This window comes from Oncorhynchus mykiss, chromosome 15 (assembly GCF_057628025.1).
Source record: "Oncorhynchus mykiss isolate SJ-2025 chromosome 15, ASM5762802v1, whole genome shotgun sequence".
Lineage (NCBI taxonomy): Eukaryota > Metazoa > Chordata > Actinopteri > Salmoniformes > Salmonidae > Oncorhynchus > Oncorhynchus mykiss.
Genome location: NC_143036.1, coordinates 20314945 through 20341057, shown reverse-complemented (window position 1 = coordinate 20341057; position 26113 = coordinate 20314945). Strand labels below are relative to the sequence as shown.

Below are 26113 nucleotides of genomic sequence, written 5' to 3'. Positions count from 1 at the left end.
GAAAAGGTTCTGATGTGAAAAGAGCTGATTTGATTGGTTTAAGGTTTGGGAGCATACATAGGCTGTGTTTAGACAGGCAACCCGTGAGGTGCAAGTCATGCCACAGAGGAATCTGGTCGTTACTGCCCCAAGTCCTCCGAGCTTATTCCCCATGTCTTAGCAATGCTTATTAAAAGGCCTGCAACATTTAGTTTCAGTATGGCTGCGTTTACACAGGCAGCCCAATTCTGGTCATTAGACCAATCACCTCAGATCTTTTTCTGATCTGATTGTCCAAAAATACCAATTAGTAAAAAAAAAGATCAGAACTAGGCTGCATGTGTAAATGTAGCCTGAAGGCCACCAAGGCTGTCAGGGAGCCCAGAGACAAGCAAAAAAACTTTACTACAACGTCTCCAACCTTATTCGTCTATTAGGAGGTCATTTCCAACATTCAATCCACTTGTTTAACTTAGCATTTGTTCTTATGCTGGATCTCACTCCACCTCATATTTGCTTAAACTTTCAAGTATTCATGCAGCCAGTAGGTCTTGTGAAACAGACAATGTTGGTTATTTGGGCCTGAAATGGTACAGAAGTAGAGCAATGCAGAAAGAGTGGGTTATAGGAGTGAATAGGTGTTTTATGTCAGCAGTGAGGTACTTTAACATTGGGAGGAGCATAAGGACAAATGGCTTTCTAGAAGCGGCACTGGCTTTGAATAGTTACTGTAAATGCAACAGGAAAATGTGTATATACACATCCCATTTTCACTAACTACAAAAGTAAAATATATATTTTGTGCAATATATTGAATGATAAACATTTAAATTTCTACATAAGTTCTCACAGGAGCATTCGATTCCTACAAGGAGCAGTCTTCCCTAACAGTTCCTTGTCATCCTGGGTGTTCTAAACCCGTTCACCACATAACCCCAGGTGTCCCAATCAGACGGTCCACTTCTCCCGAAGCGAGAAGAGGAAAGAAAGGGGAGGCGCGAGAAGGGCATGTTGCTGGCTCACATAGCCGGTGGGCAGTGCCCAGCTGGCGGACAAAAAAATAATTGTGTTGCCGGCTCACATAGCCGGTGAGCAGTGCCCAGCTGGCGGGAAACAAGTGTTGCCGGGTAGTCTGGAAAATCCCAGGCCTCACAAAGCAGCCTTTCTCCAATTTCTCTGAAGGATGGCTCTGGTCACGTGACACATCTGTTCTCCTGGCATGGAGGGCCTGCCAAACCTATAGTCGATGATCAGGGATGCGTGCAGGACAGGCAGAAATCCTTGTTGCAGCATTGGACAACAGTGCCATTGTGGCGGTTGTAAAAGCAGAGCGGCATTTTATGATAGACATGAGGAATTAGGGTTTGGTTTAGGCAAATTATCTCTGATAGTCAAAGGAAACTGGTTGATGGACATGACAGTGGTGGGTTGTGTTAAAGGCCTGTTTCTAACATGAGTCCTTTGTCCTGATCTTCTCCACATTCAGAATGTGTCCACATTTTTAGACAGGTGTAAATGATTGATGCTTTAAAATAAAGAGCCAGGGCTCAATTCAATCTGTAGTGCTGAATATCCACTCTAGAGCACAATATAAATTTAAAAGGCAACGTTCCTGCAGCGACTGCATATGATATGGTCAGCTCAATCTGAAATGCCCTTAATTTCAAAATGTACTACTTTATAACATGCAACTCCACAATACAGATTGGAATTGAGACCCTACTTCTGTAACCATCGTTTGACAAGTGTCGGGATTCAATCCAATTGCGGGTTATAGGCATTGTAGCTTTAAGGCAATTTCCGATTGAGCCGACATATGCAGCATTTACCGTAAATGGGATCTCCACGAACATTGCCTTTAAAAACCGCAATGCCTATAATCCACGATCTGATTGAATCCCAGCCAAGGCATGGTACCGGTTGTGCACAAAAATCCTTTTTAGCCTTAAAAAGTAATATTACTCAAATGTTTTGCATGTCAGCAGTCAAGTTGTCAAGATATTGGTTCTTTTAAGAAGTGTCTCCAGCCACATCACCATGAGAATTTCTTAAAATGTCCCAATATCTTGTTTTGCATGTCAGCAGTCATTTTGGGACTGTATCAGTGGACTAATGAAACACATACTAAAATATAGTTTGAGTGAAATTCCCCTTTAAGTCATGAGAAATCTGTTCGAGCCTCAGTCCCCATCCCTCTACACACAAACCAAATACATCTACAAGTTTTAGTGCCTGCTTTTTATTTCATTTCATGTTGAGAAAGGTAAAACAGAACAAAATTGTATCACAATTCTATTCATGATCAAAATGGAAAAAGGTTACTAGAGATATGTACAGGTAGGGTATAAGGGAGAGAAGGGAGGGACAAAGCAAAAAGGAGAACGGAAGGGGTGGGGGGGGGGGGGGTCGCAGTATTTTATTCTCAGGTTAAAATACCCCGTTTCAAGTGAGTGTGTGCTGACCTTTTACAATTGGATCTCTGCTTGCTTAAACACCGCAAAACAGACAGCCATAATATTAATAAAAAATACAATAGTTATTTTTCATTGACAACAGGACCCCCCCTGCATGCCAGGGGGTGGACCTCTGTCTATGGGTACAACAATGTGCTGCACTAGAGTTAAAACAATGGAGGCAGGAGCCCTGTATTCCAAACTGTGCATTTCCCACCGACAGCTCCCCCACTGCCAGGCTGTGATAGTACAGATGTTTTTTGTTGATATGCAGGATACAGTATCAAAAAGGAGGAAAGCAATTACAGAAACATTGTTTAAACATTTTGAGTTGGATAGAGTCATCCTGCTATGTGCTTCCATAAAGCTTGTGAGATACTGGCTTTTCCACTAAGTCGGGAGGATTCTATCGTGAGAGAACGAGAGGAGCCGGGGGGGAGAAATGGTCCTTATAGCTCCGTTTCCTGTGCGTTTCTTTCCATGCATTGTGTTTTTCACCAAATCCATCTGGACATTCAAGTATTTTCACGTTTAAGGAAGACACTTAAGGCTTCTGTGGCAAAAAATATATAATCAAACCACAAAAAAAAAAAAAAAAAAATAGGTTGTAGTGAGTCGAGTTGTGCTGTACTGCATTGGGCAACTTGTGTTGTTGCGCAGGTCCTTTGCTTGTGGTTGTATGTATGGAAGTCTAAGTGCCCGTAGAAGAGGGCCCTCAGCCCCTACCTGGCTTGAGTTCAGTAGAGCAGATGGAGTGTGTGTTTAGAGAGATGGGTGGGAGTGCTCTGGGCTCAGTAGGTCGAGGAGGTGGTGCTCATGGCGTCCTCGCTGATGCGTGTACTCCCAGGATGAACGCTGGCAAAGTACTTGACGTCCTTGTCCAGGTCCATCTGCAGAGCCACCAGGGTCTGCTCCAGCGCCTCCTGGTGGGAGTTGGCAGAATGCAGGAAGTACTCTGCATGGGAGAACAGAGAAACATGGAGGACAGGTGTGATATTGGTTCAGCTGCCGAAATCTGGGAGAACATTAACATATGTTGTAACACTACAGATTGATGCAGTCTTTGCCGTGTTTCCTCATTGGGGATTAATAAAGTGGCTTTAAAAATAAAATATTATTCCTGCGTTACAGCAATCAATCAAATCTGAGTTGAGTGGTTCCAGGGTAGTGGTTTAAATTCCCGGGACCACCCATACGTAAAATCTATACACGCATGACTACGTTGCTTTGGATAAAAGTGTCTGCTAAATAGCATTTCATCATCTTTAGCTTTATCGTATGTTTATTTTAGCTTTAGCTAATACTATGCTTTGAGGGCCTCAAACTATAGACGTTTATAAGAAAGACCTTAAGACAACTTTTTAGCTGTGCTATTACATAGGGTGGTTTTAGTCAGTCTATTTTATCCCACTATATACACAAAGGTATGTGGACATCCCTTCAAATTAGTGGATTCGGCTAGTTCAGCCACACCGGTTGCTGACAGGTGTATAAAATCAAGCAAACAGCAATGCAACCTCCATAGTCAAACATTGGCAGTAGAATGGCCTTACTGAGTGACGTGTAAAATATATATTCGTGTTTAATACACAACAAATTAAGTCATAGTTGCTTGTTGTCCTTGTACTAACTATGGAATTGGTAAGCTCAACATGCCAGTGTTGCATGTACCTCTCTCCATCAGGCTCTGGCGGATGGTCTTGGCCAGCAGCACCCTGACGTTGGCCACGGGGTCAGAGGCCAGCTGTAACAGAGGGGCCAGCAAGTGCTCCGAGAACTGCTCCAACGACACACAGTCATCCTCAATTACCAGCTGACAGAGGCAAAAAGAGAAGGAGGACGGTCAGAGTGTGTTTGTTGAGAGCAAGAGAGTGGCAGAAGGTAAGTGTGTTTGAGACATAGAGGGAGCATGTGACCATGTGTGAGCATGAATGAGACCGAACAAAAGGAAGTGTGCACACACACACACACACACTTGACCTCTCGGTCGCACACACTCAGAGGCATCATGATCTCTTTGTCCTCCCACACAAGAGACATTGTGGGACGGAGAATGGGGCCATTCATTTAATCAAATAAAGTGCTTGGTACACTGTCAAGTGGGCCATTGAAAAACTGTGTCCTCTTCACTACCAGCGCCACTCCACTCACGGTATAATATTGTAGAATGGAAACTAAAAGGCCCGTCAATAAAACTGACCTTAATAAAAAAACGTCATTAAATCTTGGCAGATATCCCAGCAACGACCAGATGTCAGCAATGTTTTACCTGAGTGTCATGTTCTTACTTTATGAGAAATAAATACAGGCGAACATATTTGATTGTATTTTTTAGGATATTTTACAAAATCACCCTAGGGTTGAGCGAAGGTAGAAAGTCATGTTTTGTGGTTACTGGATGATTGTGTTTGATAGGTCAGGAGATGACGAGAATAATAACGAACATGAAGAGAAGATGTCCTCACCTGACAGACGAAGGTGAAGGCCTGTCGTCCCGACCACTTATGGGAGTGGCAGAACTTGTCCACCAGCTCACTCAGGAAGTCTGCCAGCAGCACCTGGCACGACGCCACCTTCCTGATGATCTCACTCACCTGACAATGCACAAAAGGAATACAGACATTGTTGATAGCTACTTGAGGAAAAATGTAATTTACTACGACATGTAGTTGTCCCACCTAGCCATCTTAAGATGAGTGCACTGAGTCGCTCTGGATAGGAGCGTCTGCAGAATTACTAAAATGTGTGATGCATGCGCACACACACACACACACACACACATACCCAGTCAAAGGTTGACACTCGTTCAAGTGTTTTATATTCACTATTTTCTACATTGTAGAATAATAGTGAATACATCAAAACTATCAAATGGAATCATGTAGTAACCCCCCCTCCCCAAATAAGTGTTAAATCAAAATATATTTTATATTCTTCAAAGTAGCCACCATTTGCCTTGATGACAGCCTAGCACACTCATGGCATTCTCTCAACCAGCTTTATGAGGTAGTCACCTGGAATACATTTAAATTAACAGGTGTGCCTTGTTAAAAGCAAATTTGTGGAATTTCTTTCCTTCTTAATGCGTTTGAGTCAATCAATTGTATTGTGACGGTATACAGAAAATAGCCCTATTTGGTAAAAGACCAAGTCCATACTGTGGCAAGAACAGCTCAAATAAGCAAAGAGAAACAACAGTCCATTACTTTAAGACATGAAGGTCAGTCAATCTGGAAGATTAAGAACTTTGAAAGTTTCTTCAAGTGCAGTCACAAAAAGCATCAAGCACTATGATGAAACTGGCCCTCGTGAGGACCACCACAGGAAAGGAAGACCCAGAGTTACATATACTGCAGAGGATAAGTTCATTAGTTACCAGCCTCAGATTGCAGCAGAAATAAATGCTACAGAGTTCAAGTAAAATGCACATCTCAAAATCAACTGTTCAGAGGAGACTATCAGGCCTTCATGGACAAATTGCTACAAAGAAACTACTACCAAAGGACACCAATAAGAACAGGACTTGCTTGGGCCAAGAAACACAAGCAATGGACATCAGACTGGTGGGAATCTGTCCTTTGGCCTGATGAGTAGGTGTGATGGTGGAGGTGCTTTGCTGGTGACACTGTCTGTGATCTATTTAGAATTCAAGGCCCACTTAACCAGTATGGCTACCACAGCATTCTGCAGCGGTACGCCATCCTATCTGGTTTGTGCTTAGTGGGACTATCATTGTTTTTCAACAGGACAATGATCACCTCCAGGCTGTATAAGGGCTATTTGACCAAGGAGAGTGATGGAGTGCTGCATCAGATGACCTGGCCTCCATAATTACCTGACCTCAACCCAACAGAAGGTTTGAGATGATTTGGACTGCAGAGTGAAGGAAAAGAAGCCTGTGTGCTCAGCATATGTGAGAACTCCTTCAAGACTGTTGGAAAAGCATTCCAGGTGAAACTGGTTGAGAGAATGCCAAAATTGTTCAAAGCTGTCATTAAGGCAAAGGGTGGCAACTTTGATGAATCTCAAATATAAAAATATATTTTGATTTGTTTAAGTTACTACATGATTCCATGTGTTATTTGATAGTTGATGTCTTCACTATTATACTAATGTAGAAAACAGTAAAAATGAAGAAAAACCCGAACCAGGTGTCCAAACTTTGACTAGTATTAGTCAATATATATATTTTTTTAAACACACCAAAAATATAAAAACGCAACAATTTAAGATTTTGCTGAGTTACATAAACTAAGGAAATCAGTCAAATGAAACTAATTTGATCCTAAGCTATGGGGCGCAGCCATGGCTGGGCCTGTAAGTGCATAGGCCCACCCACTGGGGAGCCAGGCCCAGCCAATCAGAATGAGTTCATCCCCCACAAAAGGGATTCATCTCAGACTTAAATGAACATCCAATTCTCTGGCAACAGCTCTGGTTGACATTTCTGCAGCCAGCATGCCAATTGCAAACTCCCTCAAAACTTGAGACATCTGTGACAATCAGTTGTGTGACAAAACTGCACATTTTAGAGAAGCCTTTTACTGTCCACAGCATATGGTGCACCTGTGTAATGATCATGCTGTTAAATCAGCTTCTTGATATGCCACACCTGTAAGGATTATCTTGGCAAAGGAGAAATGCTCACAAACAAGTAAACTTATTTGTACACAAACTTATTTGTACATATATAGAATTCTGGAATCTTATGAAACATGGGACCAACACTTCGTTGCATTTGATTTTTGTTCAGTGTATAAAAATTGACCAAAACATGAGATGTTCATGTGTGGAAGTGGTAAGGGGAAAATATTTATTTGAAATATAAATGGCCCAACATGAAAAGCTACAAGTCCATTTCAATTATATGATACAAGACAAAAAAAGAGAGACCAGATTTTTTTTCTTCACAGAAAGTCTGAAAAACAGGGCGGAGCCCATTTTGGAGGGAGCTGTCTGGGTGACGTACCAGTTTGTAGGAGGTCCAGCGTACAGAGGACACTCGGTCCGTACACAGGCTGAAGGACAGGGGACGAAGGTAGTCATACACATCCTGACCACTGTACAACTCCAGTAGCAGCACCAGCTGTCTGAGAACACAGAGGGGAAGGTCACTCACTGGTCAGCTTTCAAAAAGAGAGATTACCCAGAGAACCAAATGTCACCAAGAGTCAATCTTTCAAAAGGCTATATCTATGTTTAACTCTCACCTACACACAGTAAAGGAAGGCATTGGCACAACTGACGCTCCTCATATTTACTGTAGGTCTGAGAGCGCAAACAATACCTAGGGCTACCACCATTTGTCTGGGTGGTAAAGGTATGTGTGACAACTAAGTTCACAGGGAAAATCAGTGGATTAATAAAGTGTGGTAACAGACGGATAACCTACTCAGCCAGCTCTGATCGGAAGCGCCAGTTTCGGCTGTTGTCTGTAACCAGGAACTCCTGGAGCTGGTACAGGTATTTACGCCGCGTCTCCTGGTGCAGCAGCTAGAGGGAGAGGGACAGGGTGAGTGCTGACAGAGAACAAGGGAAGGAATGAGCGATAGAGGATGAAAGGGGGGTGGGGTGAAAGAAGCTCTTTGACCACACAGCAGAACAGTGAACTCTACACTGCATAACAGAAGATACTGCAGGTGTCCCTAGATACCATCACACACAGCAGCACTATTGGAAATATGAGCCATTTGGAACAGTAGAAACATTTCAGCTGCAGTCAACCAATTGATAAATCAACAGAAAGCAGGGATGTGAATGGGCCAACCACTGGGCAATGACAGGCTAGCTATCCATTCTAATAATACAGAGATCTAAGAAGACATGGTACTCTAGAGCAATATTCATTCTTTACACTGATCTGCTGACTGACCTTGAGGAAGTCGTAGAGGTGTTTGAGGACCCCTACCCGCACCTCGTCCAGGTCCTTGAGGAAGCTGTTGAAGATGGGCACCAGGTCAGCTGCTGTCAGCTGGTCCCCCAGGATCAGGGCCAGCTCGTGGATGGAGAAGGCCAGCGTCCGACGCACCTTCCACTGGGGGAGGGAGAGGGACAGATATTAGAGGCCAGGCAGGCCCAGATGTGTTAAAGGGTGTGTATGAGTCAGGGATTCCGTTAGCCGGTAATTCTTTTTTCGAAAAGCTGATCAAATTGACCAGGCCAATTGTCCGGGAGAAGAACAAAAAAAAAATCCACTGCGAAACAATGCTTTTGGCTATTCATCGATGGAAATACATTGACTGGTCATGCAATTTTTAAAAATCTGCCTATAGGCTCATTTGCATAATTTAGTGAGATTAAATTGGCACATGTACAGAATATTCCTTACGCATCTTATTTTATCATCACACACGTACAGAATACAGAGACCCTTTGAGCAGAAAATCTGTCAGCGCGAGAGCTGCTGCTACAGCATCTCAAACAGCAAATGCAAAGGCAACAGAAAACAGGCTTCATCACACACCAACACACCACTTTGCAATGAGTGAAAGGCAGTATGCATTTTGAAAACATATACTTAATTGTTTTAAACCTGAACGGTTTTACTACATACGAGGCATGTCTTACCTTGCTTCAAAGTAGCCTTGCCAAAATCAGACCATATTTGTGTAGGAAATGTTATTTAAAAAAAAACTTTCATTGTCCTGTAGCCAAAGGCACAATCCTAGTCGCATTAGCAACCCATGTAGCTGTTGCATATTAGGTACTCCTTTCTCTCTACATTTCTAATAGATATTTTCATCGGTCACATGAAACTGCAGCTCTTTTGAAGAGTCCCGCTAATTGCATTACGGAACGAACATTTGAGCATAGCTTACCGCCTTGTGCGCTTATAATGTGAATAAATAACAGTTTATCAACAATAAGATAAAGGTTCTGATCTACTGCAGACTAATTGTTTTTTTAAATGTAGCCTAGGCTACTGGTTGTATGAATTTGGGATCTATCATCCCACAACTGTCCCAAAGTCTGTTAGGAATAGGCCATTTCGTTCTCAACAAGCTGACCAATGGAATAGGTCAACTTTTCTACTGTGGGGGATAGTAGATTGACATAGCCTAGTGATTTTGTTGTTCATTACTCATCTTGTTGGCTGAGGAAAAGTAAATGTGGACAGTTATTCTAGTGTCTTCAAAGTGTGCATCAGAATTAGGTAAGGACTGGACATCGTTGCATCCTTGACATGTTCTGTTAATATGAATGACCATAATCTAAATCTGATTTCTGTCAGTCTAAACACTGTGGGTGGACGCCCTAAACGGGTTACGCACCCAATGCATATGGGTCCGGTAAATTTCTCAAAATGACCAGTAGACTAAAATGCTGCAGGTCAAATGTCCAGCTCTACATTTTCCTAACGGAAACCCTGGTAGGAGTGTGTGTGGAACACAGGGAGCGGCCAGGTGGAGACAGCAGCAGACGCATAGACAGGCCTCACATGGGTGGGGGAGTCAAGCCCTTTGGGCTACAGCACCTGAGGAAAAAGGTGGTCCTTTGCAGGCATGCAAAATCTGGGGTTGATGACTGAATGGTGAAGGGACAGGAGCTTGTTTTTGAGAACTGCAGTTGGGAACCCAACAAGCTAAAATAAGATCCACACATGGGGCTTTGGAGAAACACGAATTTAAAAAAAGGTGCTGGAGGAGCAGCAGAAATAAGTAAACCTGCCCATGCTCCTGTCTAGGTCCTGTCTCTGTCACTGGAAATAGACCAGTGACAGAGAGCACAGGGGATTACACCGCTACATGCTAACCACACCAGGGGTTAGTTCAGATAATGTAGAAACGTTGCCATTAGAGCTGATCTGAATAGAACCAAATCTACAAGTGAGCGAGGTTCTACACAATCTATGTACATTTCTATGTAAAAAAGTCCCATAATGTTGCGTTCTACTGAATGTGTTCACCGCCTTAGTTCAAACATTTGACAAGAAAAACACTTCCACTTTAAAACGTGTACAGTGGAATTGACAGAGGGCGTGTGTACGGGAGACGTAGAAAGAAAGAGTGTAGACCTACCTGCATGTCGGAGGCCAGGGTCTCGTAGGTATCCCGGAGGCAGTGCCAGTTCTGTCTGCCCAGGGTCATGGCCACACCGGGCAGGCTGTAGGCACAATGCTTGGCGATCTCCATGTCCACCGTCTGGGCTCTGGAAGGGTCTGTCATGGACAGGTACTGGTCCAGCAGGGCCTGGGGGATCACGTCCTGATGCTTGGATTTCTTCTCATCCTCTGGACTGAAGCTGCTGTCGCTCAACTCAGAGTCATCACCGTGGCTTATCTGCAGGGTCGAGGTTCGGCTCTACACAGATACACACCAAGATGAACCACGGTCAAACATGACAACCCTGTACCCTTTTCTCTAAAAGGCGTGACATCACCCCCCCCACCCCAAAAAGGTAGGTCTCCACCACCCATTCCCCCTCACCTCCATGTCTGAGTGGTCTCCTATGAGGGGCATTTGGTGCACTCCAAAGGGGTTGTCGTGGTGGTGTCCCCCCTTGCTGTCCCGGGGCTCCAGAAAGGCATCCTCTAGGTGAGAGTCCATGGTGGTGGCTCTCAGAGCAGCCGTCAGGACTTCCACTTGTGCTGCAGGGAGGGAAGGAAAGGGAGACATGGATGAGAGTGTATAAACTTTGAGGCCTGTGTGTGTGTCAGTCAAACAGGCGTTCTGTGCCGTATTTACACATCCTTCATTAGACAACAGTAGGCCTTCATCTGTGCGTCAGATAGCTCAGCTTTATTGTGTATCCAGTATTCCTAGATATTATGAAAGGTGTACCAAATGGGTCGATTCTGGGTCCTGTACTTCTTACATTAACAATATCGACTTGTCTGTACAAACTTGTAACCATCATGCCGATGATGCTGTTGTGTATGCCATTTCCCCCACGGTTGGCCCGGCTCTATCCGAAATACATTATGCCTATATTGTATTAGAAACACTGACCTGAAGTGAGGTAAATGCAGGTAAACTAAATGCATGTTCTCTAGAGCGCATAAACAAAAATAACTGCCGATTTAAGCATACGTACTTTGGAGGGCATCAGTATTGATCGTGTGCCTGCTTACAAATATTTGGGCATCTGGACAGATGAAAAGCTGTCTTTTAAAATGCATATTGATGAGTTAGTTAATAAGCTGAGAATCAAAATGGGCTTCTCCTATAGCAGGGTTTCCTAACTCTGTCCTCGGGACCCCAAGCGGTGCACGTTTTAGTTAACACTACACAGCTGATTCAAATGATCAAAGTTTGTAGTAGAAAGCAGATTATTCAGTCACCGTCGGTGCTAGACTATGGTGACATCTACAGTTGTGGCCAAAAGTTGAGAATGGAAATTAATATTTGTGTCACAGTTTGCTGCTTCAGTGTCTTTAGATATTTTTGTCAGACGTTACTATGGAATACTGAAGTATAATTTCAAGCATTCAATAGGTGTCAAAGGCTTTTGACAATTACATGAAGTTGATGCAAAGAGTCAATATTTGCAGTGTTGACCCTTTTTTTTTCAAGACCTCTGCAATCCGCCCTGGCATGCTGTCAATTAACTTCTGGGCCACATCCTGACCGAAGGCAGCCCATTCTTGCATAATCAATGCTTGGAGTTTGTCAGAATGTGTGGGTTTTTGTTTGTCCACTCGCCTCTTGTGGATTGACCACAAGTTCTCAACGGGATTAAGGTCTGAGGAGTTTCCTGGCCATGGAGCCAAAATATTGATGTTTTGTTCCCCAAGCCACTTGTTATCTTTTTTGCCTTATGGCAAGGTGCTGGAAAAGGCATTGTACGGCACCAAACTGTTCCTGGATGGTTGGGAGAAGTTGCTCTCGGAGGATGTGTTGGTACCATTCTTTATTCATGGCTGTGTTCTTAGGCAAAATTGTGAGTGAGCCCACTCCCTTGGCTGAGTGGGCTTTGGCTTTGGCTGAGGGATGCTTTACAGTTGGCATGACACAGGACTGATGGTAGCTCTCACCTGGTCTTCTCCGGACAAGCTTTTTTCTGGATACCCCAAACAATCAACCCCAAACAATCAGAGAAAATGACTTTACCTGCATCCTCAGCAGTCCAATCCCTGTACATTTTGCAGAATATCAGTCTGTCCCCAATGATTTTCCTGGAGAGAAGTGGCTTCTTTGCTGCCCTTCTTGATACCAGGCCATCCTCCAAAAGTCTTTGCCTCACTGTGCGTGCAGATGCACTCACACCTGCCTGCTGCCATTCCTGAGCAAGCTCTGTACTGGTGGTGCCCCGATCCCACAGCTGAATCAACTTTAGAAGACGGTCCTGGCGCTTGCTGGGCTTTTTTGGGCGCCCTGAAGCCTTCATCACAACAATTGAACCGCTCTCCTTGAAGTTCTTGATGATCCGATAAATGGTTGATTTATTTGTAATCTTATAGGCAGCAATATCCTTGCATGTGAAGCCCTTTTTGTGCAAAGCAATGACGGCACACGTTTCCTTGCAGATAACGATGGTTGACAGAGGCAGAACAATGATTCCAAGCACCACCCTCCTTTTGAAGCTTCCAGTCTGTCATTTAAACTCAATCAGCATGACAGAGTGATCTCCAGCCTTGTCCTTGTCAACACTCACACCTGTGTTAACGAGAGAATCACTGACATGATGTCAACTGGTCCTTTTATGGCAGGGCTGATATGCAGTGGAAATGCTTTTGATGGATTCAGTTCATTGGCATGGCAAAGAGGGACTTTGCAATTAATCTGGTCACTCTTCATAACATTCTGGAGTATATGCAAATTACCATCATACAAACTGAGGCAGCAGACTGAAAATTTATATTTGTGTCACTCAACTTTTGGCCACGACTGTATATGAACGCAGCAGCCACTTCCTTAAAGCCTTTAGTTTAGATGCTCTTATTATGGGCAAATTATTTAAACGTATCACTGCATACTCTACTAGATTGATTAAAAACGATTTAATACATTTTAGAATAAGGCTGTAATGTAACAAAATGTGGGGAAAGTAAAGGGGTCTGAATACTTTCCGAAGGCACTGTATAGATATATACAGTACCAGTCGAAAGTTTGTACACCTACCCATTCAACAGTTCTGTATTTATACTATTTTCTACATTGTAGCATAATAGGGAAGTCATCAAAACTATGAAATAACAAATATGGAATCATGTAGAAACCAAAAATCCCAATATATTTGCGATTCTTCAAAGTAAATAAATCACAGACAGTGGCACCAGTAAAGCACCACCACACCACCGCCATGCTTCACGGTGGGAACCACACATGCGTTTACCTACCCGCAAAGACACGGTGGTTGGAACCAAAAATCTCAAATTTGGAACTCAGAACAGATGTCCATTGGTCATGTTTCTTGGCCCAAGCAAGTCTCTTCTTATCGGTGTCCTTTAGTAGTGGTTTCTTTGCAGCAATTCGACCATGAAACTTGATTCACAGTCTCCTCTGAACAGTTAATGTTGAGGTGTGTCTGTTACTTGAACTCTGAAGTATTTATTTGGGCTGCAATCCAAGGTGCAGGTAACTAATGAACTTATCCTCCACAACAGAGGTAACTCTGGATCTTTCCTGTGGTGGTCCTCATGAGGAAATGCCAAGTGTGCAAAGCTGTCATCAATGTGCCTCCTTGAAGAAAACATTTTCGTTGAACACTTTTTTGGTTACTACATGATTTCATGTGTTATTTCATAGTTTTGATGTCTTCACTACTATTCTACAATGTAGAAAATAGTAAAAAAGATTAACCCTTGAATGAGTAGCTGTGTCCAAACTTTTGACTGGTACTGTATGTGCGCCTGTTTTTTGGGGTTGGGAGCAATCCCGCCTCGCAGGGGCTGTGGAGGCGCTTGCTATGCCACTGCTTATTACTATAAATTAAGTCGAACTATAAGAAATCTAAGATGTGTTAAATTACATCCAGCTCAGTGCTCCAGCTATTTGTTGTTGAAATAGCGCCCCTTCTGCGCACATTTGGTAATACCGTACACCCCCAGTATGGTACAGAAACAGTATGAAAATCTGGATCCCGCCCAACCCTAACACAACCAAGTTGAATATGCATTGTTCGTCAAACCAATGCATTTTTTACATGCCACTAGTGCAAGATCATGTAGAGATTTAAAGTCATGTGTGCCCCATTTTTAGAAACGGCAAATCTCAGGAGACTCCTCTGGAATTGAACTGCTATAATGGTATTTCCCACACAGTGGTGATCTGTAGTATAGGCCTGGCCTATTAGTTGAGTTCTCTTTCCATGCAGTATGATGGATTGCATCTACAGGCAGCAAAAGTAGGCTCACAAATACAAGAGGATTGCAGGAAAAGCCGTTTGTCATAAAGCAACAGCTTTAGTTTGAAGCTTCTTTCCAGTGCCTTTTGGTAACCTCTGACAAGGCCCTTAGTTTCATTGTGTGATTCATGACATTGATATACCGGTACACACCTCTCACATTTTTTTTTGATTTACTGCCTCTCAGTCCCTTTCAAAATCGGGCCCAAAAATATCCTCCCGTTTGTATTGTGTAGAATAGCCAGGCGCCAGCCGGCTGCTAACTTCAGTGCTAACCTCACATGCCAAAGCGACATCAAGGGTTTCCTTCCACCGATAACACAGTTAAATGGACTCGAGGTCCAACCTCTCAAAGCGTTGGCCTATAGCGCTAGCCTCTGAGCTCTATCACCCAAAACTACCTGTGAAACATTGCTGGGGTTAGCTTGGAAAATACAGGTTGTCACTTTATTGCCCAAGGGAATTCACACTCCATGACAACTTCTTCCTAACGGAATTACATACAGCCTACAACACACTAATAGCCACTGTCTCTGAATGGACACAACCCCACGTATTTCAACAGTGACCAAAATAACCACCTCGAGTTAAATTATATGGTGTTTAAGTAAGCAGCTTATAGCTGTAGTGTAAACCTCTAATAGTGAAGTAAAGCTTCATAGACACACACAAAGCTCACCTTTCACGTCAGGGTCATCAATATGAGGCTCCAGGTTTTCAATCAACTCTTCCAGCTGTTTCCGGTCCAGGACGGGTGCCGAGGCCTTAGTCTTGCCGTGACTGGGACTGGGAGACTCCTGCTGGCAACTTTCCCCATGCTGGAGCAGCTCAATGTCCAGGTCCATCTCAGCAATGGGCATCCTCCAGAAGTGGAAGGAGTTGTAGAGCTCCTGCTCTGGAATACTGTCCTGAGGACTGACAGAGGGGGATTCCTCTACTGGCTCAGACAAAGATGAAGGCTCAGATATGTCTGCTGGCGAGTCATCCTTCTCATTAGAGGTTGTGTGCTTCTCAGGTGGCTGTGGCTCATTCTCAGTCTCCCCTGAAGGGGCTTCCTCCTCCTCCCGAGCCCCTACTGTGTCGGAGGAGTCGGGGGTTAGCGAGGAAGGCTCCTTCTTGCTCTTCTCGCCACAGAGGCACTCTGGAACTATGTCGGCATCCTCGCAGCACGGTCCACCGTCTGCCGCCTGCTCCCCACCCCCCTCCTCTGCCACATCCACTCCTCCTACCTCCTCTGTCCGGCACAACACCCCCTCCCCCAGGTGGCCTGTCGAAACGCAGTCCTGTTGTGGACAACCCTCCTCTTGGTTGCCATTTGTGCATGCAGGCATGTCCTCCCCCTGCCTCTGAGAGTAATTCTCTGTGTTAGCCCTTAGGGAGAGGTCTGTAGTCTCCGGGTTCCGTGGTTTCTCCTCAGTACTGGGGGAGAGAAAGGAAGTTAGTTACAAACAAAGCAGTTCAAATCTCAATCTTGGTGGATTTTCTTCAGAATGAAAGGATCCAGCCATTCATGTAAATTCCCTTTTAGATGCCTGCTCAAAAAGGCCAACAATGGCTGCACCTGTTCTGTGGGTGGACACAGTAACACTCGCCCACCTCCCCCTCTCTGAAGTAGTGGCCCACACTGTTAGGGCTGGCGAACGTGGAGATGAACTGGCCCAGTGACTGGAAGGCAGCCTGACGCACCTGAGAGACACACACAGTAAGAGACAAGAGGTCCAGGAACAAATGAGTACGACACTTACTTACACTCATTTAGCAGACACTATTGTAGAGAAGTAGCCAAGCTGTGAGTTCAAATAAGAAGGCAGAGTGCTTAAAAAAATAGAATTAAAAAAACATCCTGTCAATTTTCCATAATGGTGGGAAAACTGGGCTAACTATTGTTAAATAATCACTACCACCACCAGGCCTTGCAGTAAAACACATTTTCTCTAAAGAGTTATTTACCTGCAGCATTAACAATGGCATTCTAGCCCCAGGTCAATGTTTAAGGCCTATGCTAAAAGTATTTACCAATGGAGGGGTATCCTACGAAGCAGGTTTGAAGAGTTAGCAAGGTAAACACATGATAACAGGTCATACGAAAGTGGCTGACTTTTAGGTCAGGTAAATTTCTATGGCAACAAATTCTTCAGAACTAACATGCTCCGGGGAAGGCTAACTCCACTTAACCTGAATGAAATGACTGAGCCATGAGTTGAGGACCAATGAAATCAGATTCCCTCCCTCTGACTGATTAAATATTTCATTAAATCAAAAAGGTTTTTTTGTATGTTAAAAATTACATCACATTACAGATTTAGTGATGACAGAACACCTTTTAAACTTCACGCACAGAAAGACCTTTAAGGAATTCAATCATTTTATCGGTAGGAATAAGGGAAAAGTGGTTGTGCATTAATAAGCACACCAAAGTCAGCACTTCAACAAGCCTATTTCACACCATCGCCTGATGAATTTGCAATATAACTTTCATTTCAGCACAAATTTAAATGTGGCACTGACTCGCCCATAGATCAATGTTCAGCATTGTCTCAATGAAGAGTTGAGTATTCGACTAGCCACGTGCAACATGCATGCACAGTTACAAGCCTGCTAGAGTGAAACGGCAGGCTGGACGAGCAATATCCACCGTCGTCGTACGGATGAAACCTGAACTGGAATGTCAAGCTAACAAGCTGGTTAGCTTTTGAAAACCCAGAGTAGATCTAGATTGCTTCGTAAGATACCCCCTCAGGTTGTGGGTTGCCAAATGGCAGAAATCCTCCTTTCTGTTGAGTGCTCACCCAACGGGAGGGGTCACTGATGAGGCTGATGAAGAGCGAGGAGAGCTTGGTCCTGCGCACTTCCTGCGAGGTGGACGAGGAAACGGTCATGAAGCACTCAGCACAGGCCTTCCTCACCCCCCACACGTTGTCCGAGCAGAGCTGGAAAAAGCGGGGCAGCTGGACAGGAAAGAGGTGGGAGAGAAAGGGAAGGCAGACATTTTTTTTTCAGTTAGTCAGAGCTTGAAATGCCCTTTCCTTGTCGCACAGGGCCAAGTGGAGTCTCACAGAGAGAGAGAGAGAGAGTCAATGTGTCACCCGTTACAATCAATGCCACAATACAGTTGCAACAGAGAACAATACACAGTGTGCAGAAAAATACTGACAATACAGTGGCAGTTGGGAACGACATTAGGAGCAATAGTAGCTTCTGACTGTCAGATTACTCATGTGAATAAACCCTGGTGTGACAAGGCTAACAAGTCAGTTGGCTGAGAATGAAACCAAAAGAGGTCAACATGTACCAGGAGTTCCTCTGTCGCATCTCCTCCGACAACACTGCAAATGTCGCCAAAGTTTGCTGCACAAACCTGCCATAAAACACAGAAAAAACAAACATCTAAAACATTGACTCAAAGCCCACGCAGATGTAACAATACATTAAACAAAATCGCTGAAAAGACCAATACTACATGTGAGAAAGTCTGAGTGTGTTCAGTCCCCATAGACAGTGGGACAACCACTGCCTGGGAGTGGTCTAATCCAAGGCTGTGTTCATTACGGCACACAACAGAAAGCGTAAAAAATTGTAACATAACAATTTCAGGTAGTCCCTCGTGTTTCAGTTTGTTTTCATCCATTTGGTGGCGAATGAACACAACCCTAGACTCTACTGACCTTGCGTACGTGGAACATCCTGCAGTCGCAACACATCTCACAGAAGCGGGGCAGGAAGAGGCGCTCGGTGATGTCCTTGCCCACCATGGGGGCCATCTTACAGATGATCTACACACATATGCAGACAAAAAAATCAAGTCTGTCAGCATCCTCTTCACACCGCATGGAAGTTTGGCCACATCACAAAAAGACTACCTGTGTCCTACGGACAGCCTTGAAATACTCTTGCCTTGCACTATCTGCAGGAGGACAAACAATTTGAATGCTGGCTGCAGCCTACCCCTGTATATCACAGCTATTGTAAATAGCAAGCCAGATAAAACAAAGGGGTCAACCTCATGACATAAAATGCTAATGTTTTAAAGTAGCATATCTTAAAGTGGCACACTGATTGCTTGGTAATATAAAAACATGTGAGCATCATGTTACGAATAAACTGCTCCATACTACATTTCCTCACACTCGTGCTTCTGAAATAAAACCCTATTCCCTATGTAGTGCACTACTTTTGACCAGAACCCATAAAAACGTACTTAAGTAGTGCACTATATAGGGAATAGGATGCCATTTCAGACATCTCCTTGGTCACGTGACTCACGGCCATGGCTTCTGTTTTGACGTCGTCGTTGCTGTCCGGGGCGGTCAAGTCCACCAGGACAGGGCACACCAGGGTCTCAATGTCCCCCCTCTCAATCAGCTCCTGCTCCAGCAGTACGAGCAGGGCTGCCTGGCTGGTCTTTCTGACCTAGGGAGACATCACAATCACTATATAGAAGTTATTAATAACATTAGTAAAATATTAGAGTTGCAATGAAATGTTTCTTTTCGCAGCTTAATTCACCATTCAAAAAAGTTAAATAGGGGTACATGTAACATGTGTCAATGGCCATATACAGGCATCTGAAAATTTGAACAGGTAAACTTAGCCAAAAAAGAAACGTCCTCTCACTGTCAACTGCGTTTATTTTCAGAAAACTTAACGTGTAAATATTTGTATGAACATAAGATTTAAAAAATCAGACATAAACTGAACAAGTTCCACAGACATGTGACCAACAAACGGAATAATGTGTCCCTGAGCAAAGGGGGGGGGGGGGGGGAATCAAAATCAAAAGTAACAGCCAGTATCTGGTGTGGCCACCAGCTGCATTAAGTACTGCCGTGCATCTCCTCCTCATGGACTGCACCAGATGTGCCAGTTCTTGCTGTGAGATGTTACCCCACTCTTCCACCAAGAAACCTACAAGTTCCCGGACATTTCTGGGGGGGGAATGGCTCTAGCCCTCACCCTCCGATCCAACAGGTCCCAGAGGTGCTCAATGGGATTGAGATCCGGGCTCTTCGCTGGCCATGGCAGAACCCTGACATTCCTGTCTTGTAGGAAATCACGCACATAACGAGCAGTATGGCTGGTGGGTCATTCAGGATGAGCCTGCAGGAAAGGTACCACATGAGGGAGGAGGATGGTTTGTGCCCATAGGCGACCTTGTTGCCGGTGATGTCTGGTGAGGACCTGCCTTACAACAGGCCTACAAGCCCTTAGTCCAGCCTCTCTCAGGCTATTGCGGACAGTCTGAGCACTGATGGAGGGATTGTGCTTTCCTGGTGTAACTCGGACAGTTGTTGTCGCCATCCTGTACCTGTCCTGCTGGTGTGATGTTTTGATGTACCGATCCTTTGCAGGTGTTGTTACACGTGGTCTGCCACTGCAAGGACGATCAGCTGTCCGTCCTGTCTCCCTGTAGAGCTGTCTTAAGCGTCTCACAGTACCGACATTGCAATTTATTGCCCTGGCTACATCTGCAGTCCTCATGCCTCCTTGCAGCATGCCTAAGGCATGTTCATGCAGATGAGCAGGGATCCTGGGCATCTTTCTTTTGGTGTTTTTCCAGAGTCAATAGAAAGGCCTCTTTAGTGTCCTAAGTTTTCATAACTGAACTTAATTGCCTACCGTCTGTAAGCTGTTAGTGTCTTAACGACCGTTCCACGGGTACATGTTCATTAATTGTTTATGGTTCATTGAACAAGCATGGAAAACCGTGTTTAAACCCTTTATAATGAAGATCTGTGAAGATGTTTTACAAATTATCTTTGAAAGACAGGGTCCTGAAAAAGGGACATTTCTTTTTTTGCTGAGTTTATGATAAACAACACAGAGGGATAATGTAATGAATTGTCACACGCCTCCTTTACCTGGTTGTTCTGGTCAGCCAGGTATCTCACGACGATCGGTAGCAAGTATTTAGAGAAGGCAAACGGAATGGAAGGTCTGTTCTCTTGACAGAAAATGGCGATGTGAGGAACTTGCTCCATTAGCTCTGCTCTTACAGTGGGCTCTGAAAGAGAGAGGTCATCCAATATATATATAATCAGTAGAAAAGGGCCCAATGAAGTCTGAAGATCAAAGGCCCTTTAAAAACAAAATTATCTGGTTTCATCAGACAGCAGCACAAGTGCTCAACCATGAGTGAACCCTGGCTGGATGATGAAACCAGAGCCTTTGGTCATTTAAAAAAGGACTTTGGGGACACAATCTCTCCGGACAAATATAATGATATCCCCCTCTGTCCATAGGGAGGATATAATTTGTCCTGACAGAGAGAGATTGTCTGCAGAAATAGTTACATTTTCTTAACTTCTGATGTGAATTTAGGTAGGCCTACATTTGAATGAAATACATCAATCCACTAATAAATAGAGTAGAATATTTCCCAGGCTTGCCCAAAAGCACACCCACCTTTGAAACACTAGGGGAAACACTTTTTATTTTATTAACGATGTTCATGACGAAGTTGTTTTAAAACATGTCCACTGACTGACTGACTAAGGTCCCCTCTGGTCAGTGTACTCCAGGGTTGAGGGCACTGGTTGCTGTTCTAATGTAGGCATGCACAATTAAGCAGGGCTTAAGTTCTGTTATAATCTCCACCCGACACAGCCAGAAGAGGACTGGCCACCCCTCATAGCCTGTTTCCTCTCTAGGTTTCTTCCTAGGTTCTGGCCTTTCTAGGGAGTTTTTCCTAGCCACAGTGCTTCTACACCTGCATTGCTTGCTGTTTGGGGTTTTAGGCTGGGTTTCTGTACAGCACTGTGACATCAGCTGATGTAAGAAGGGTTTTATAAATAAATTTGATTGACTGGCTACTGCATTACGCTATCATGCCCTGCGCTTGCAAGGACACTGCTAGTCCACTATCCTACATTCAGAGAACGTACAAAAAAAAACTGAGTTATCCCAGCTAATAACACCCAATCCATTTCCTAAACCCTACCACATCCCCATGGCCCTAACACTTCAATGTCTCTCCAACAGGCTCCTGAACAGCTTCTATCCCCAAGCCATAAGACTGATAAATAGCTAACAAAATGGCTACACAGACTACGTAAAGTATTTGTCCCATGTTTCATGAGCTGAAATAAAAGATCACAGAAATGTTCCATACGCACAAAAAGCTTCTCTCAAATGTTATGCAGAAATGTGTTTACATCCCTGTTAGTGAGCATTTCTTCTTTGCCAAAATAATCCATCCACCTGACAGATGTAGTTGAATCAGCTTCTTGATATGTCACATGATCATTACACAGACGCACCTTGTGCTGGGGACAATGAAAGGCCACTAAAAATGTGCAGTTGTGTCACAAAAATGCCACAGATGTCTCAAGTATTGAGGGAGCGTACAAATTGGCATGCTGACTGCAGGAACATCAATTTCTCTACCATAAGCTGCCTCCAACGTCATTTTAGAGAATTTGGCAGTATGTCCAACTGGCCTCACAACTGAAAACCACAGATGATGTTAATGTTGTGTTAAGAGTGCCACATGGTGGCGGTGGGTTTATGGTATGGGCAGGCATAAGCTGCTGACAACAATTGCATTTTATGGATTTGAATGCACAGATATACTGTGACCAGATCCCGAGGCCCATTGTGAGGCAGATGCATATCTGTATTCCCAGTCATGGGAAATTAATAGATTAGGACCTATTGAATTTAATTATTTCAATTGGACTGGTTTCCTCGTATGAACTGTAACTCAGTAAAATAATTTAAATTGTTGCGTTTATATTTTTGTTCAGTATAAATATGGTATTGGAACTGATCCTGTATATTGCTTACTTTCTTTCTCATTTTTGTTCTACCTTATGTTATTTTTAGTACTACATTGATTAGTGTTGGATTTAGAGCTTGCAAAAAAGGCATTTCACTGTACTTGTGCACATGACATCAAAATTTGAAACTTGGATAGGTAGAAGCAGTGGTGCACCTTCTGCTATATTCCTTAGCATGCCTTCACCTTACAGATCTACAAACATCGAAGGGTTAGGGCCAAGGGGGGGGGTTGAACAGGGACCGGCTGTAAAAGTAAGGCCCAAATGCATTTCACCCGTTTGAAATGGCAGCCAGGTGCAGTAAACAGTCAGTTAAATACACCGCTCCATCAAACATTTATAGGCCTCTCTCTGCACTGGTGACCAGCTAAGGAGAACAGGCTGGCTACTTAATGACACAGAAATAGGGGCATGTCCAGAGCATGCAGACACACGACAGACACAGGTTTGGCGTTTTCAATTCAGTGAGCCGTTAAATATGAAACAGACACATGTCATTCAGCAATGGGGTCTTACCTGAGTCATCGGCCAGTCGGCCCACTCTCTCCAAGACAGTGATACAGTCCCGCTCATCCTCATTTACAGCTTTAAGTGTGTCCAACAAACTTCGTGCCACCATTTGTCTGGAATTCACACAATAACAAGCAGGCATAAAAAGGAACCATTTTACTATTATCCAGAATAAATGTAAAAAGTCTTCAAAGTGTGTGTTCTAATAATGTTCCATTGGATAGCTAGCTACCTGTTAAAAATGTTTTCGCTAGCCACGTATTTATCCAATCTTCCAAGAGGAGTCAGCATCTCATCTTGCGATACAAAGTCCAAGGCTGAAGGTATAATAATGATGTCAGACTCTGAGCTGTAGTCATCCACACCAACTATTAAAGACATTGGAAATATTGTGCATGAGAGGCACCCACCACCACCCAGACAGGCCGGTGAGTGACAGTGATGAGGAACAGCGAGTAAAATGACATGACGTGCAGTAGTGGCAGAAGCTTGGCAACAATGCTAAACCTATTAGCATATCAGCAGTAGTTAAAAGAATAAGGTCCAACAGAAAAAAGGGCACAGTGAAAGACATAATTGGTGAGAAGAACACATGAAATAGGCCTACAATGAATGCCTCTAAAAATGACAAAATGCACATAGCTTATGGGTATGTTGCACTATTAAAACAAAGCAATCCACCCTCTTGCAACACAAACAACTAGCTTGTACTGTAACAGTGTCTAGTTACTGCAATATGGCACTGCTGGCAGGGCATGCACGCTGACTTCGGTCACCAGCTGTGCGGTGTTTCCTCCAACACATTGGTGCGGCTGGCTTCCCGGTTAAGTGAGCAGTGTGTCAAGAAGAAAGCTTGGTGTGGTTGTGTTTCGGAGCACGCATGGCTCGCGACCTTCCCGAGTTCGTACGGGAGTAGCAGCAATGGGACAAGACCAACTACCAATTGGATATCACAAAATTGGGGAGAAAAAGGGGTAAAAATTGCAAAAATATAATATATGGCCCGACTGGGTGCGTCAATTTCCCACTTTTGCCAATCTATATTGAAAAATAATTAAACGCAACATGTAGCGTTGGTCCCATGTTTTATGAGCTGAAATAAAATATCACGGAAATGTTCCATACGCACAAAACGCTTATTCATCTCAAATGTTTTGCACAAATTTGTTTACATCCCTGTTAGTGATCATTTCGCGGGTGTGGCATTATCAAGAAGCTGATTAAACAGCATGCTCATTACACAGGCGCACCTAGTGCTGGGGACAATAAAAAGCCAGTTGTCACAAAACAATACAACAGATGTCTCAAATTGAGGGAGCGTGAAATTGGCACTCTGACTGCAAGAAAGTCCACCAGAACTTTTGACAAAAAATGTGATGTTCATTTATCTACCATATAAACCGCATTCAACGTAATTTTGGTGAATTTTGTAGTATGTTCAACCGGCATCACAATCACAGACCACGTAACCACGCCAGCCCAGGATCTTCACATACGGCTTCTTTCCCTCCGGGATCCTCGTAGACCAGCCACCTGGACAGCTAATGAAACAGGAGTATTTCGGTCTGCAATAAAGCCCTTTTGTGGGGATAAACTAATTCTGATTGGCTCCCATGGTTGCACCCCTGCCCAGTCATGTGAAATCCATAGATTAGGGCCTAGTGATCTATTTAAATTGACTGATTTCCTTATATGAACTGTAACTCAGTAAAATAGTCAATCGTTGCATTTATATTTTTGTTCAGTATAGCTAGTTATGTTTTCATACTAATTTAGTTTGGCTAGCAAACCAAATAATCCAAAATCATTAACATTCCACATCGGGGAGGTTCAGATTGAGGGACTAGAGTCAAATGGCCCTGAACGAATTTCATAAAAATACGCTAGTCTTTGAAAATAAATCAACAACCTCCCTCTGCTGAGGTAGCTAGCTATCGTGCACAGATGCCCGGTGGATTAGGTTTGGAACCTAGAGTGTGAGATGTTCAAAATCAAATTGAATACAAAGCAGTGAATCGAAACATGTAATACTGGTAATCTGCTTTACCTGAGCTAGATAGCTAGCCGTTTGAGAGATGCTAACTAGCCAATTAGCTTGCTAGCTAGCTGGTTAGTTTATGACCTAACTTCAGCGTGCGCGTGACATAGCGTTAGCTGTTCCAAAACGACTTTTGCAAGCATTTAAATGTATGATGTGAATATACCTCTTTACACATCGAAGAATAGATATGTAAGTTGTTAAGAAAGGTGACAGTCCAACACGTATACCCAAGGCCCACTCAGACGACCCACCCATGAACTCCATTGCCGACAGGGCAATTATGTAGCAAGCTAGTTAGTACCCCTAGCAGTAAGAGTTCCACACTGAAAACAGAGGGGAAAACTTACATCCGTCCAACTCCTCCTGTGAATCCTCTTTGAGCAAAGATATATCTGTAAAAACAACCAAAAACGGAATGAAAGGATACTCAATCGATAGCTTAATTGTACTTTCACTCGAAACTTTTAAAATATGTGACGGGAAAAAAGTGTTAATAACGCATTTTCCCGAAGCTAATGTAAATAAAGGCTACGTACCCGCCATCTTGTCCTGGTCCTACATTTAAAGTGGTATGGGCAGACGAGGCTTCAACTGGAGAGGGAGAAAATAGGAGCCGCCGTTAAAAACTGAACAACGAGCGGTTCGGATAGTATCAAATCCGTGAACAAATCACCACTCCACCTAGAGGCGTTGATAGTAAAGTACAACGCCCAAAGAATAGTTTAATCAATTGCTTCAAATTCTGTTCAGTGACTGAATGATAATGTTCTATCTTGTGATACTGTAATTGCTTTGCTTTATCTTGGCCAGGTCGCAGTTGTAGTTTGAACTTGTTCTCAACAAGCCTACCTGGTAAAATAAAGGTGAAACAAAAAATATATAAAATATAGCAAAATATGGTGGATAAATTAAGAGTGTTCACTCAAGCCGTTTACCAGCATCAATGTGTGAATGTAATGTAATGCATGATCTACTGTTGGAAGTGATCATTTCCCGATTTCGTGTACCATGAACGTTGATGTTACTATTCCAGACAGGGTACCACTCAGAAGATGGGGCTTTCATAAAGC

General features: G+C 43.6%; 1 protein-coding gene across 6 annotated transcripts; it reads right to left on the bottom strand.

Annotated features, from left to right (window-relative positions):
• Positions 1–2202: 2202 nt before the first annotated feature.
• Positions 2203–25815, bottom strand: LOC110489748 (serine/threonine-protein phosphatase 4 regulatory subunit 1). Of its 6 annotated transcripts, none has more exons than XM_021562614.3 (19): positions 25580–25815; positions 25391–25435; positions 23235–23319; positions 23009–23115; positions 20576–20718; positions 18981–19127; positions 18383–18490; positions 18010–18075; positions 17507–17665; positions 16279–16403; positions 15397–16136; positions 10859–11019; positions 10451–10732; positions 8305–8466; positions 7825–7925; positions 7402–7522; positions 4898–5026; positions 4104–4245; positions 2203–3387 (listed from the first exon to the last, which is right to left on the bottom strand). In XM_021562614.3, exons 1-19 carry the CDS (start codon positions 25584–25586, stop codon positions 3224–3226), a joined length of 2994 nt encoding a protein of 997 aa, XP_021418289.1. In that variant the 5' UTR covers positions 25587–25815; the 3' UTR covers positions 2203–3223. The 6 variants fall into 6 exon arrangements, with proteins under 6 accessions (XP_021418289.1, XP_021418288.1, XP_021418293.1 ...); XM_021562613.3 differs by having other exon boundaries at positions 23235–23370; positions 25580–25763; XM_021562618.3 differs by having other exon boundaries at positions 25207–25435; positions 25580–25709.
• Between the last annotated feature and the right edge of the window lie 298 nt (positions 25816–26113).